Here is a 13,086-nt window from a genome sequence, read left to right on the forward strand (position 1 = left end):
CTCCTGCAAGAATTTTGAATATAATACACGGCACGTAGAGTTGACTGACTAGGAGTATGGCGGACAAGAATCGGGGAACGGACAAGGATGCGGTGGAGATCAACGCGGCCCAGGTCCAAAAGTCTCCACCACCAACAAACTTCACCATTCTGCCGTCAACGATAGGCAAACTCCCCCGCTCAACCCGTTGGCCCAGCCCGACGCGCAAACCGCGCAAGCCTTTCAATCTGGGGAAGAATCCGCTCGTGCAACCCGCGCCGCGTGCCGTCCTGGGATCCGCGGATACTCCCACTACCACTACCACCACCATTCCCGCCACGGCACCGCCGCCGCCGCCTTCCTCTGCTGCCGCTCCGGTAAACAAGGAAGGAGAAGGAAAGGAAAAGGCACCAGCCACAGCACCGGCGGCAGGCGAACAGTCCACCACAGCCATGGCAGGCAGACCCGGAAAGATCGTGCCCTTATTCATCGCGTCGATCGGCAACCCGGCGCCGGCCTACGCAAACACACTGCACAGCGCGGGGCACACGGCGCTCGAGCAGATCCGCGTAGTGCGGGGCTTTGCGCCGTTCCGGAAAGACAGCGCGGCGGGGGCGGCGGGGCGGGGCGGGCTGATATCGCGGCAGAGCGACCCGGTGGCGCCGGGCTTCAGCTGGCTGCCGGGGATTCTGGCGCCGGGGTCGAGCAAGACGGATCGGTTGGGGCGGGAGCCGGTGAAGGAGGGCGAGGAGGACTGGACGCTGTGGCAGAGCACCAGCTTGATGAATGTTAGTGGGAAGGGGCTTGGGCAGGCGTACGGCAAGTGGAAGAGGGCGAATAAGGAGGGCCAGTTGGTTGTGCTGCATGATGAGTTGGAGAAGGCGTTGGGGAAGGCGACGTTTAGGAGGGGCGGGAGCGCGCGGTAAGTTTTTCTTCATTTTCTCTTTTCTATTCTTCTTCTACTGCTGCTTCTGCTTTCACTTCTTCATTCTCCTGCGTCCGTCCGCTAGCCGTGTCCGCGGCGGTGGCGCCGTTTATGAAAAAGAAAGAGAGAAAGAGAGAGGGAGAGAGAGATGGAGGGACGGGGCCCAAGTGCTGACCATTGTCTTTTTCTCCCCACGAGCAGCGGCCATAACGGCCTCAAGAGCATCAACGTCCAGCTGAGCAACATGCCCTACGCGCGCATCGGCCTCGGCATCGGCCGCCCCGCCAGCAGGGAGCCCGACGACGTCGCCAAGTACGTTCTCCGCAAGATGACCGACAAGGAGCAGTACGTCATCGAGGGCATGGCGGGCGAGATTATCGAGCTGCTGCGCGAGATTCAAGAAGGGAAGCGATGAGCGGTGGAGCCCGCTTACTAGGTACCTTACCAACCGTCTGGTTTCTTTGCCGCCTCGGCCCTTCGAAATTGCCGAGTTGGGATTCAGCGAGACGCTGCGCTGGATACAGTGGGGGATCTGCGCTCTTATGGCAGGAGTGCTGTTGGGTCCCCCGGACGACTGAGGGATTGGCCTTGTTTCTTCACTGAACTGCTGACTGAACAGCTACTACAAGGAAACGGGCATTTGTAGAGCTAGAGTATGTACACCACACTAGAAAGCTAGGGACTGCGTAGAATAGAGATGGGCAATGGGAGGAAAAGAAGCTATGGAATGTGCTGATGGTTGATGGCACGAGATATTGATAGATGCCAAATATTGAACAACGCCATCTGGAATACGTCAAAGATTCCGTTCAAGGAACTCTGCGCTGCGATGTATAAAAACATTTTTAAAACCCATATCTCCATCAAAGCATTAGCCGTATCCGGCATTGGGTGACGTGAAATATGTAGATTAGAAATAAGGTAAAACAAACCCAACCCCAACGCCAGTATCCATATTTTCGACGTCCGGTCCCCCGCAGTCAAGCTCGATTCCTAGTCAAAGAGCCCGTTGAACCAGAACCAAGAAAAATCCAAACGACCCAAATTACTCGTCACTTAGGTCGTCGCGTGCCCATTAGTCGTCTCCTTGGTAGTGGGCGTTTCGGCTTCCTCGTCCGAAATCAGCCCCTCAAGCTCAAACTCCTCCGCGTCGCGCAATCGCTGTTCCATTGAGCGGGTGTGGGCATGTCCGCGAGCGTGCCCGTTGGGGATGCCGTTAGGGCGGCCACTCTCGGGGTCCGGCTTGGTGGACTCGGGCCAGGCGTAAGTAGCGTAAACATGAAGCAGCATGTTGACGACTGTTCGTGTGTCAGTATTGATAAAGCTGGGAGGACTGACGGGTTACTCACAAAGGTAGAGGAGGAAAGCAATGCTGTAGAGTATGAGAACGTAAGAAACATGCGTAACGTGAGCGTCGGAAAGTAGAGCCATTTGCTCTTCGGTTGCGCCCATGAACAGGAAACCAGAAGCGTAGAGGAGCTATACGATGTCAGTTCAAAGCTGTCCACATACTCGGAGACATTGCAAGAAACGTACGAATGGAGGCAAATGCTGCCAGCTGTGGATGTCCGTGCCGTCATCACTGATGCAAGGTTGGTCCCGCAGTACGAAAGAAATTTCAATAATCCTGGTGATACCGGCTCCCATCAAGGTGTATCCAAAAACGGAGTGCACCATGGTCGATAGAGGCAACGTCTGCGGGTGGGCAGACATGGCGAATCCGGTAAGAAGAATGACAACAGCAGGGATCAAGTTCCTCTTTGGCCTGCCGTCCCTGGTCCTGCTGAGCCAGATACCGACCAGCCCCGCGCACCACCAGACAATCCCCATGGAGGTGTGCTGGAGGTCATTGTGAACCCAGGGGCCGCCCCAGCGGTGCTCGGTGAAAGTGTTCACGCATCCCCAAGCAGCAATCATGAGGGAATCGAAGAACTCCTGGCTCCTTCCGGTGCGCTTCAACCACAGCTGGCCCACAAGCAAGAGGATAGTCATGATGATTCCGTACGCGATGAACGCGCTGCCCATGATGAAGTGTGCAAGGCACTGGCCCATATGATCGTCCCGGCAGAAACCCAAGGCTGTGATGCCGCCGAATAGCATCTGGATCCAGGCGCCCAATGGAAGGAGTTTGCCAATCGCGCCGTGAACGGGGACTATGTACCTCCGAATCGTTCCGTGGATTCCTTTCTCAAGGTGCAGCTTCAAGTAGATTCCAAAGAAAGCTTGGCAGAAGAGGAAGAACATGAGCCAGGGCGCGAAGCTGGCATGGACGTTTGTCGAGAACTGGCGGCCCTTGTGTTTGTGTCCCAGGAAGTAGCCGACTATGGCCATGACGGTGGCAGTCGACTGGATAGGAACGTGCCATCGTGACCGGGTGATCTGGGAGGATTATGAGCGCAAAGTCTGGAGAAGGAGTGTCGAGGACGACGAACACCGAGGACCATGCCCGTGGGGAAGAGGACGCCCCAGGCAAGCGACTGAAGCAGGATATGGACCCATAGCGTCGCGTCCTGCGCGGCGGTTAGCAAGCGCGTCCAATGGGATAGAGGAGCGAGAGGGCGCACTATGGGATCTGGAGAAGTGCCGGCGCCTTCCGGGATCTTGTCCATGTGGTGTTCGTGAGCGGCAGTAGAGGCAGCCATGCAGGCGACGAGGGCCAGGCGCAACGACGGGTTATACATGGTGGCGGCGTGGCCCGCTGTGACGGCAGTGAAACAGCGACAGAGAGTAGGTGGGCGGCAGTCGGCAGGAGACGAAACACGAGGTGGAGGGGTGTTTTCCCAGAAGGATGATCCATTTCTCAGCTCCCAACTCCGGCAGTCCCGTCCAAGGCAGTGACGCGCAACCGACCTCCGTGCGTCTTATCGCCCGCGGGCTGATTGGCACGCCAGGTCGCGCCTCTGCCCGTGCCCTCTCGTTCCCACCATGCAGCACAACGACCGTGACGACGACGCGCGCCTGGTAAGTGTACAGATATTGTACTTTGTCCACCTTCTGCCTGTTGACTCTCGCTCCCCCACTCTCCCAGCGCACCGCCAAGCAGCGCACCGCTGCCCTCGAGGCCCAGCTGGCCGACCTGACGGCCCACCGCGACGACCTCCTCCAGAAACTCACGACCATCCCCTCCGTCGCTGCCACGCTCCCCCAATCCGACGCTTCTACGTCTACTCCTGCCGCCGAGGCTGGCATCCAGGCCGCAAAAGACATCATCAAGGAGCACATCCGTCTTCTGCATGACTACAACGAAATCCGTGACGTAGGTCAGGGCCTCATGGGGATCATTGCGGAGTCGCGAGGCGTGAGGATCAAGGAGGTCCAGGATGAGTTTGGCATGACCCCCAAAGACTGAAAGAGAGAGAGAGAGAGAGAGAGAGCTTGCGACGACGCCAAGGCTGAGCCAGTCTCTGCCCAACATCCGGTTGCTTCGACTCTGGAGCATCAGCTCCGGGAATCACTTGCAAGCCCAATCCTCCTATTCAGCTGCCGAAAAACGGCCGGCCGGTTCTTTCTCTAAGGCTACTACGCTGGTGGCCTAAAGAGCCTTTTGTCATGGACGGGATGCAAACGGTCTACGGATAAAGAGATTTGAGCCTTGCTGATATATTCATGGTCCAGCGTTGCGTTTACAGAAGCTCAAGTCGGCCATGGCTGGATGTTTGCACACTGCCATCGCAGATCTAGCAGAGTAGGTCACGACCGCTAAAGGAGAACGAAGTGCTAGAGATTATATCCTTGATGAAGGAATTCGAAAAGTCCATCGTAGTGTATGCTTCTGGCTACGCAGTGAGCCTGCAGTAGTGTACTTTTGCAAACCGCAACATACGTAAGCAAGGCTGGACTAGCATTGACAAAAAAGACTCCGAGCAAATGCCAGTAGATGCCGCTGCGCCACTCCATGTCAGGCCACCAAAGGCCTGGATCCCAAACGCCGCGCTGCCATGTAGAACCCCGAGAAAAGAAACAAGTCTAGTAGAGAAAAGGATTATGAATCGAAAAGAAAGCAATGCCCACGCGCGGCATTGAAGCTGATTTCCGTGTTGTTCGGCCCACAATAGTGACCGAACTCCGCGAGTTAGAAGCAGAGAGGAAGAGCAGTCCTGGGCTGCCGGTCATTGCTTGCGCTTTTCGTCCTCTTCCTCTTCGTCACCACTCCCAGACTCGTCCATGTCGTCATCGTCGTCAACCTCGAAGTCGTCCATGTCGGAATCCGAGCCACCGAAGGATTCGTCCCCGTCGCTGTCTTCCCACTCCATAAAGATGTCATCTTCCTTCTTCGCTTTGAAGACATCCTGGTCTGTAGGCATAACAAAGCCTTCCGGGATATCTTGCTTGCTGACCTCTACATCTTTCTTGACCATCTCCTTGTACTTGGCCTGGTCGAAGCGCAGCATGACGCTCGCATCAACGTTGGCGGGGGAAGATGTTTCGGCGTCGTCAAGGAGGGACAGAATCGATATCAAGACTGATTCGACGCGCTGAGCAGGTGACCAGCGTTCCGACGCCAGCTCACCCGACATTTCGTCGTCGCCGGGCGGGTGAAGGATGGAGATGCAGAGGCGACCGTCGGGATACACGTTGGGATGCCAGAGGGGACGCAGAAACTTGAAATCTAGGAGTATCGGTCAGATCCCAGGAGAAGGTAGCGCGCGGGGGCGGTTGGGGTGCATCGACTCACCTGGCGGGCTGAAGGGGAAGTTTTTGGGGAAGGTCATTTTTGCCTTGAAGTAGCCGCCGTTGTACGCAGAGTCGGAGTTGAGAACGAGGAGTGCGACGCTCCATTCGAAGACATTGTCGTTGATGAGCTGGACAGGTGTCAGTGTCAGGACGGCGTTGGCGTTGGCGTTGGCAGCAAGGGCGCGCTCACCTCGATGTTGGTCCAAGGCTCCTTTGACAGAGCCTTGTACTCGCTCATGAGAATTCGTTCTGCGCTGGCCATGGTGGAGTGGTCCTGGGAGAGGGAGGCGGTGTCGTGGGAGAGGGATGAAGGTATAGGGCGAGGGGGATGAGAGCGTGACGGGCTGGTGTGACGGACCAACAAGGTATATCCGCAATCGTCAGGCGGCGATGGTCGAGGCGCTGGATAGGGCTGACGGCAAGAGCGGTCCGATGCCGGCTGGACCTCGCGAGGGGCAGCGAGGGGCGAGGTTGGGGTTGTGCTGGAGAAGGGCAGGCGACGGACCTCCGGGTGCCGCCCTCTTAAACGCTTTCATCTTGAGGCGATTCTTTGAGGTCGGTCAAACCCCGAACCAGCTTTTTGCGCCGGCTCTTCCCTCCTTCCGACCGCTGAGTGGCCGGCTTCGTCCTGCAGGGCCATTGTGTGCCTTTTTGGCGGCCAGAACACCGCGCTGAAGTCATGATGCCGTGGTGGATGATGGTGCGAGTGATGTTAGACCTTGCTCGCCCCAGAGCCAACCGTGCAATGGCTATCCCCGGAGAGCCCGCACGCCGCGCCTGATTCGTTTCGACGCCTCTCTTGGCTCCCCGGGGCGGCTATCCGCCGACAGTGATGTTTGCCCGTTCTCAGGTAGCCTCACTCTGTTTTCCCATGGCTTAGTTGGATCCAGCGCAGTATTTGTTGTTCTTTCTTTCCAGTTCTAAGGTCTGTCATAAGGTATCTGCCAACAAACACGACCACGTCAATCAGAGTCATTCAATCATTCACACCTCTTCTTCAAGATCCCGCGTAAAGCGGAAAACTCAATGAAAAGAGTAGTAGTTCGCGTCAGCCCGAGGCAGTGCAATACGAGCGACACTGTGGGAATCGACATGTGCAAGCACAGCGGCCGACCCCCTGGTTCCAAAAACTAGATTAATCACGAATGCTCCCGTAGGAGCGTTTCAGAGATTAAACTGAAAAGAACAGATACTACACTTGATCTAAGCCAAAAGGCAAAGAGAGCTAAAGAGAAAAGAAGAGGAGGTTGTGGAGGGAGGAGGGAGGGTTTTATACCTGCTCTCGCGCCTCGCTTAGTGCGCTTACTCATCCAGGTCTGGTGGGTCATGGTGGGTCCTGCCTTCCCCTTGCGTCACTGCGAGGCTGCAACATCCTGCCTCAGCGGAAAACGCACCCTCCTCATTGGACGCAGCCTAGGCAACAGATTTCTTTAGCCAGGCACAGGCAACAGCGCTTGCTCATCTAGTCGAGTGAAAGCTCTAGGACTGTGTAACTAGGACTGTCTTCTACAGATGGCTATCCCATCTACAATATTTAAATTCGTGGCGACATGATTTATTTACTTTTGCTTCTACAGAATAATACCTGTTTTAGGGGGGATGGCGATAGTAGACCTTTGTCGAATATTTAACAAAGACTTCATTCATATAGACATGCACAATATAATCGCTACACCAGCTTGGCAGTCTACAGTTTACTTTATCAGGACATTGGATAGCTTTTGCGCAAATGAGCCAAGACCCGTTCACGCTTCTTGTATCCCACACCAACAAGTTCTATACAAAAGGCAACAACGCGAAAGAAGATATCATTCTCGCCATAATTCAGCGCAAAAAACTAGTGTGCGCACTGTACTACCACACCATATCATTTCTTTGTACTTGTCGAAACGAACCTCGGGAAATAAGAAACTTCCCCAAATAAAAAGACCCCGTACCTAATAACGCCTTCGCTATGCATCATTCAGTCTGCCTCCAACATTGCCCCATGCATATCTCCCTAGGCCCGGCTCAAAGCTCGATCGCATCCTCGAAGCTGTTACCGGCACCCTTGTATTTCGATCCCATGTTCTCACCCTCTTCACTCTGTTCGTCTTCCTCTCCACTTACGCCAAGCTCATCTTCCTCGACACTTTCGTTACTTTCCAAATCCTCGTCGTCCTCATCCTCCTCGTCGCCTTCATCATCATCGTCCCCTTCGTCATCGTCCTCAGTGCCTTCCTGCTCATCCCATTCCTCGCCGCCGAAGGATTGGTTGCCAAATCTTTCAATTCCCTGGCCATACTGCCGCTCATGCTCAACGCCGTACTCGCTGTCAGCATATCGAGAGGCTGCGTCGTCTTCGACAGACTGCTGGTCATCACCGTTCACCAGAAGAACCTCATCGTCTTCGTCTCCTACTACAGCTTGGATTTCCTGAGGCGTGAGTTCGGGTTTGACAGGAGTTGCTTCGCCAGCAGTCTGTGTCCCGTTGTCTTCGTCATCTGACGAAAGTACCATGATCTCGTCGTCCTGTGTACCGGTACCCGTCGCGTTGTCTATCATAAAGGTGTTTCTACTGGGATTGAAGGAAGCTTTCGGCTGAGCGGGTGCGGAATCCTGGGTTGAGTTTGCGAAACCCTGAGACGATACAGCTCGCTGAAAGAGCGAAGCACTATGTGATGGCTGCTTCAGAGCAGGTTTCCTCGGAGACGCGTCAGGGTGTGATTTAAGCGGCTGAGAATTCGACGCAGCGAGACCGGCCTTTGCCTTCTCCTGCTTGCCCGGTTCCTCCTTGATCTTCTGCTTGGCAGCCAACCAACGCCCACCACCATATTCGGAGCGTGGCAAAAACTTGCTCTCACGGCTCCAATATTTGGGGAGATTGGCCGAGGCGACTGGTGGTTCCGCTTGGGGAAAGTGAGACTGGCGGAAGGAGCTATACGATTGGGCCAGAGGATCAGCCGTCGATGACTGGCTAGCTCGGAAGTCACGACGCTCTTCTTCTTCCCTAGTGCTCCGCATGAATTCAGTGCCCTCGGCGAGAGTTTTTCGGATAGCCTTGAAACGAGCAATCAATGCGTCATCCTCTGCATTGACCTGCTCGCGAGACTTTTCCCGGCTGTAACGGCTTTCCTGGCTATAGCGGCTTGGCGCACTGCTTGGTGTGGCTGCCAGGTGGTGTTCCACAGAAGGCGTGCGGCTCTGACTCGGGCGTTGAGAGGTTGAACGACCCAAGACTGTTCTCTTCTTCTTTTCAGGGGGGCTCAACGACCGACTGGCCCCAGCAGAAGTATTCGGATCTTCTCCTTCATCGTCAATATCACGCTGACGCTTCTTGTTTGATCCGTATACATCGTGATAATTGACACCCATTGCTTTCAGTCGGAAGTATTCAGAACGTGTCGTGCTGATACGGCCAGTGAATGCGCTTTGTTTCGGTATCAGAGGCTGTCCAGTGAGGAAAGACGCACGGTACCGAGTGGGTTGAGCAGGCGGTGGCATAACTGCTGAGCTCTCGCCACGTGGTGATGACCTGGAAATGCTACGACTCGTCTGGCTTGCTGCAAGAGGATCCGTTTGTGTGCGACGATGGCTGCCGGAGATTGAGCCCGACGAAGCTGAGCGAGACAAAGCAAGTGATTGCTTTTGCAAACTAAGCGGGCGCGTAGTCTGACTTCTGTCGTGAGCGTTTTGCTGAGCCAGTTCCTCCATGCTTATGCTGGATCTGAATGAATCGCCAAATCCGTTGTTACCACGTGCTCCGTCTATGGATGACATTCTCTTCCTCTTGCTAACATCCATGCTCTTTCGGAACCCTTGGACATCGGTTTGGATCCTTTCTTCAACGTTCTTCGCCGCCGTAGCTGCAGCGACTGCCGACCGTCGCGCTTTTCGCCTCTCCCTACCACGGCGCCTTAAGTGATTGGACCACCAAATTTCTCTCCACATGCGGAGATACCGCACACCTAGAACGTACTCACGGAATGCATCCGCTGCTTTCAAGTTCTGTTCATGTTCAAATTCCTCGAAGGCATCTATAATAACTGGCTCTGCGATGTGTTCAATAAATTGAGTGAGAAGACCTCGCTTGGGTTCCAGCAGGAGGTCTTTAGTAACCACATCGAGGACCTTGTCAGTTACACTTTCTTTGTAGCTTTTCTTCGGAGGAGCAAGCGAAGCGCTCGGCTGCGCTGGGATGGGCGTTTCTTTTGTTTGCGTCGTTGGCTTGAAGCCGAAATTTGCTGGCTGACGATTGTTATTTTCAGCAGACGCCAAGGGTGCCGAGGGCGCTGATTGGAAAAGTGAAGAGCCAGCGCTTGCTGAACTTCCAACGCTGGAAGATGAAGATAATCCAATAGCCGATGTGGTTGACGTGGGCACATTGGCAGGTACCGAAGACGCTGGTTGGGAGAATAGAGCTCCAGCGCTGGTCGACTTGCCATTAGTGGAGGGACTGAATACAGAACCAGCCGTTTGAGTGGATGTAGTCGCCGATGCGGGCTTTTGAAACAATGTTGACGGAGAACCACCATCTAGTTGGGAAGGTGTAAACCCAAAAGGGTTTGTAGCAGGCTTTTCAGTCTGTTTCGTAGCAGCAGAAGGCTGCTCCGCAGGTTTGGGCGCAGCTAATCCAGTAGCAGAAAATACCGATGTACCAGGTGTTGCTGTCGTTGTTTTGTCCGAGGATGATATGGGTGGGAAGCCGAAGATGGACGATGAAGGAGCAGAGGCCACAGCAGGCTTTTGTGGAAAAGAAAAAGAACTCGAGGGCTCTGAGGATTGCGTGGATTTGTCCTCAAAAGAGAAAGACCCGGGAGGGGTTGTGGATGGAGTGGTATCGTCTTGTCCGGTAAGCTTGGGCTCAAGAGGCTTGTCAAAAGAGAAGGACCCAGGAGGAGTTGTCGTTGGAGTAGTCGTTCCTTGGCCATTGAGCTGGAACGGTGACGATGTCTTGGCAGACTGGGAAACACCCTGTAGGGAGTTTGCTACATTTGTATTGGATGAAGGAGGTGCTACAGGGGTGGCAAAATTGAATGCTGATCCTGGACCAGACGTAGACGCACTGGTACTGAAAGGTGAAGTTGTTGTAGTGGGCCCGGCCGATGTAGCTTTGGGAAACGAAAACAGCGACTCCGCTGATGATGTCGATGCAGCAGCAGCTGGCACACCAAATGTGTTGCCTTGAGTTGTAGTGGGTGCAAATGGGTTGCTGGGAGTTGCTGGCTTGAAGCCAGAGAAACCACTGGCGGGTGAGCCGAATATAGACCCAGAAATACCGGTAGTTGAGGTTGGCTGCGATGCAGCAGCGGGGAAAACCGGCTTTCCGAAGACGTTGTTTTGCGCAGCCGCATTAAATCCTGGTGCTTCAAGACCTGGACCAGCAGGTTTGCCAAAAGAGCCAACCGCCGAAGCGAACGGATTGTTAGTTGCAGAGGCAAAGGAGTTTATGGTAGGTGCTGCCGTGGTCTTTGCTTCAGTATCCGTATCAGATTCTGAATCGCCGGTGACAAATAGTGACTTTTCCTTGGAAACCGGGATAGGTGTTGGCGGATCTTCTGCCATTTCATCACTCTCTTCGATCATGCCGGCGGCTCTCGCGGCTCTTACAGACATTCCGTTGATGACTGCTGAGAATGTCCGTCCATACCTTTTCGTTTCCACAAGGCCGTGAGAAAGAAGTTGATTAGGAATAGCAGAAGGATCCGGAAGTTGTTTGCCCTGGACGGAGGTCAAATCCAAAAACTCGGTGCGGTCTTCCTTTTCAGCAATCCTAAAGCCATAATGTTCCAAGAACATCCGGGTGTCTTCCTCTTCATCGTAACCTAGCACATAAGTCATTTCCTTGAGGGTCCAATCCTCGGTCCTAGTATTGCCGCCGGCGCGATATGACTGCCAGATGTTGTTTAGAACAGTTTGGCGAACAGTGTTGAAGTAAACCTCGGAAACGCAACCCATCAGGTAAGAAATCTGGTCGGATCCGACATAGGCCCAAAATCTCTGGGGGTTCTCCTGCGCCACTGCATGGTTCGTCCGGGGATTGAGCGGGCCCTGTGGGCTCTCAACATTGGCAGCCGCAGCGTAAAGCTTTAATGCTTTTTGCACCCTCTGATCCCGTTGAACCACGGGCGGCCACTCCTGAACCCTATCCTCCATATCCGGAATGTGTGCCCGAATTTGAAATATGATGCAATACGCACGGAACTCGGCTTCGTTGGGTGCCTGGTATTTGCCCCGACTGTCATCGTAATATTGGACGAGAGAGAGTAACGTTCTATCCAGTTGTTCGCGCTCCTGGAACCATTCATAGGCATCGTAAGGTTTCTCGTGCAGCGCGAGCTGATGCATGGAAAGAATGTGAAACCGCGCAATGCGCTCGTAGCACTCAATGGCAATCCGGACATCGGAGGCTTTGCTGACTTGCTGGATCGAGAAGTCATTGCGAATGGCGCGCGTCCGATCCCAAATGAAATGGTGAACGCTGGCGAGTGATGGAGCTTCGTCAATAAGCTCATTGAGTAGATAGTCAACCGTTTTCTATTCCCATCATCTTAGCGTTTGCCCATACGTTCGCATCGGGCGATCTACCTTGAGAATGTGAGGTGGGCGAAGATCCGAGGGAAGCTGTTCGTCAACGCCTGCCGCCGCACGTCGGAATTTCTTGACCATGCGGTGCTCCGCGGGCACCTTGTTGCCGTATCCGTTGCCTACGCTTTCCGGGTCCTATAACCAGTCAGAGCATCCTTGCCGTCTTTGAGTCGCATTATAAACCCACGTATTCAGGTTCCCAAACGTCCTTTTGCACAATGCGCTCCACGCGCTCCCATTCAGCGCACATATCCTGGCACGTTCCAACCGGCGTTATGGCCTCAGCTAGGGTCCGGGGCTTGTCTGGGTCGGCCAGAAAGCCGTTCGCGATCGCGTGTTTGCGTTCCTTCTCCCGGTTGGTTTTGAGCTGGAGTAAAGTCAGAAGCAGGTCGCAAAGCATGTAGAGGAGGTGAAGGGACCGTTTGATATCTCTGCGCGTACGAGCCGCCGGCAGCATCTCCTGCATTGGCACCACGCGGGTTGGCTGGCGCAGTGTTGGGCTTCGGCGGCGCTGAGTTGGACCTGGGTTGTGGTGGCCTCAGTTGCTTGCTCCGGGGACCTGTAGGGACACCTCTGGCCGCCGCGGGCGCTCCCCTCGCGTTGCCCCGTCCTCTCCAGTTCCCGCGCAGCATTTTGCCTTCGTCATCGCTGTGTGTTGCGCCGTTTACTGCCTTGAAACCTCCGCGGCCTCTGCCACGGCCGCGCCCGTTTCCGCGCGCTGACGACATTGCGGTCGCAGCGGTGTCTTCGTCGCGTTTACCGAGCAGTCGTCGTCATTTATCCAGGGGCCTTGGGTGGATTGGTAGATTGCGAGGGTCGCGGAACAAAGTCGGCCGGAAATGGAGGACGTCGAGAGTGCAGTGTCGCGCTTCTTTGTTGAGTGTTGGTTGTTAAAAGCGCGACGGAGCTTGTGAGCTTAACGATCCATGTCATGGCTTGGC

The 13,086-nt window shown here is 54.8% G+C and overlaps 5 protein-coding genes across 5 annotated transcripts; 2 read left to right on the plus strand and 3 right to left on the minus strand.

Annotated features, from left to right (window-relative positions):
• The first annotated feature begins 408 nt into the window (after positions 1-408).
• Positions 409-1,188, plus strand: K452DRAFT_286601 (uncharacterized protein). Its single transcript, XM_033540329.1, has one exon. It carries the CDS (start codon positions 432-434, stop codon positions 903-905), a length of 474 nt encoding a protein of 157 aa, XP_033398680.1. The 5' UTR covers positions 409-431; the 3' UTR covers positions 906-1,188.
• A 772-nt stretch (positions 1,189-1,960) lies between these two features.
• K452DRAFT_225841 (uncharacterized protein) lies at positions 1,961-3,546 on the minus strand (the record flags this gene model as incomplete). Its single annotated transcript, XM_033536786.1, has 5 exons — positions 1,961-2,202; positions 2,254-2,383; positions 2,441-3,283; positions 3,337-3,414; positions 3,469-3,546. 5 exons carry the CDS (start codon positions 3,544-3,546, stop codon positions 1,961-1,963), a joined length of 1,371 nt encoding a protein of 456 aa, XP_033398681.1.
• A 283-nt stretch (positions 3,547-3,829) lies between these two features.
• K452DRAFT_297485 (uncharacterized protein) lies at positions 3,830-4,253 on the plus strand (the record flags this gene model as incomplete). Its single annotated transcript, XM_033542030.1, has 2 exons — positions 3,830-3,865; positions 3,933-4,253. The coding sequence occupies 2 exons, from the start codon at positions 3,830-3,832 to the stop codon at positions 4,251-4,253; spliced, it is 357 nt and encodes a 118-aa protein (XP_033398682.1).
• Positions 4,254-5,013: 760 nt separating this feature from the next.
• K452DRAFT_226340 (uncharacterized protein) lies at positions 5,014-5,840 on the minus strand (the record flags this gene model as incomplete). The annotated part of the gene is made up of 3 exons (XM_033536820.1): positions 5,014-5,513; positions 5,580-5,706; positions 5,769-5,840. The coding sequence occupies 3 exons, from the start codon at positions 5,838-5,840 to the stop codon at positions 5,014-5,016; spliced, it is 699 nt and encodes a 232-aa protein (XP_033398683.1).
• Positions 5,841-11,284: 5,444 nt separating this feature from the next.
• Positions 11,285-12,545, minus strand: K452DRAFT_226338 (uncharacterized protein; the record flags this gene model as incomplete). Its single annotated transcript, XM_033536819.1, has 3 exons — positions 11,285-12,094; positions 12,146-12,280; positions 12,333-12,545. Coding segments are annotated over 3 exons (1,158 nt in total), but the record flags the coding sequence as incomplete, so codon positions are not given.
• Positions 12,546-13,086: the final 541 nt, after the last annotated feature.

This window comes from Aplosporella prunicola (genome assembly GCF_010093885.1).
Source record: "Aplosporella prunicola CBS 121167 unplaced genomic scaffold K452scaffold_10, whole genome shotgun sequence".
NCBI lineage: Eukaryota > Fungi > Ascomycota > Dothideomycetes > Botryosphaeriales > Aplosporellaceae > Aplosporella > Aplosporella prunicola.

Bases quoted from the DNA above. Each gene is read 5' to 3' on its own strand.
- K452DRAFT_286601 (XM_033540329.1), top strand. From the start codon at position 432: ATGGCAGGCAGACCCGGAAAGATCGTGCCCTTATTCATCGCGTCGATC.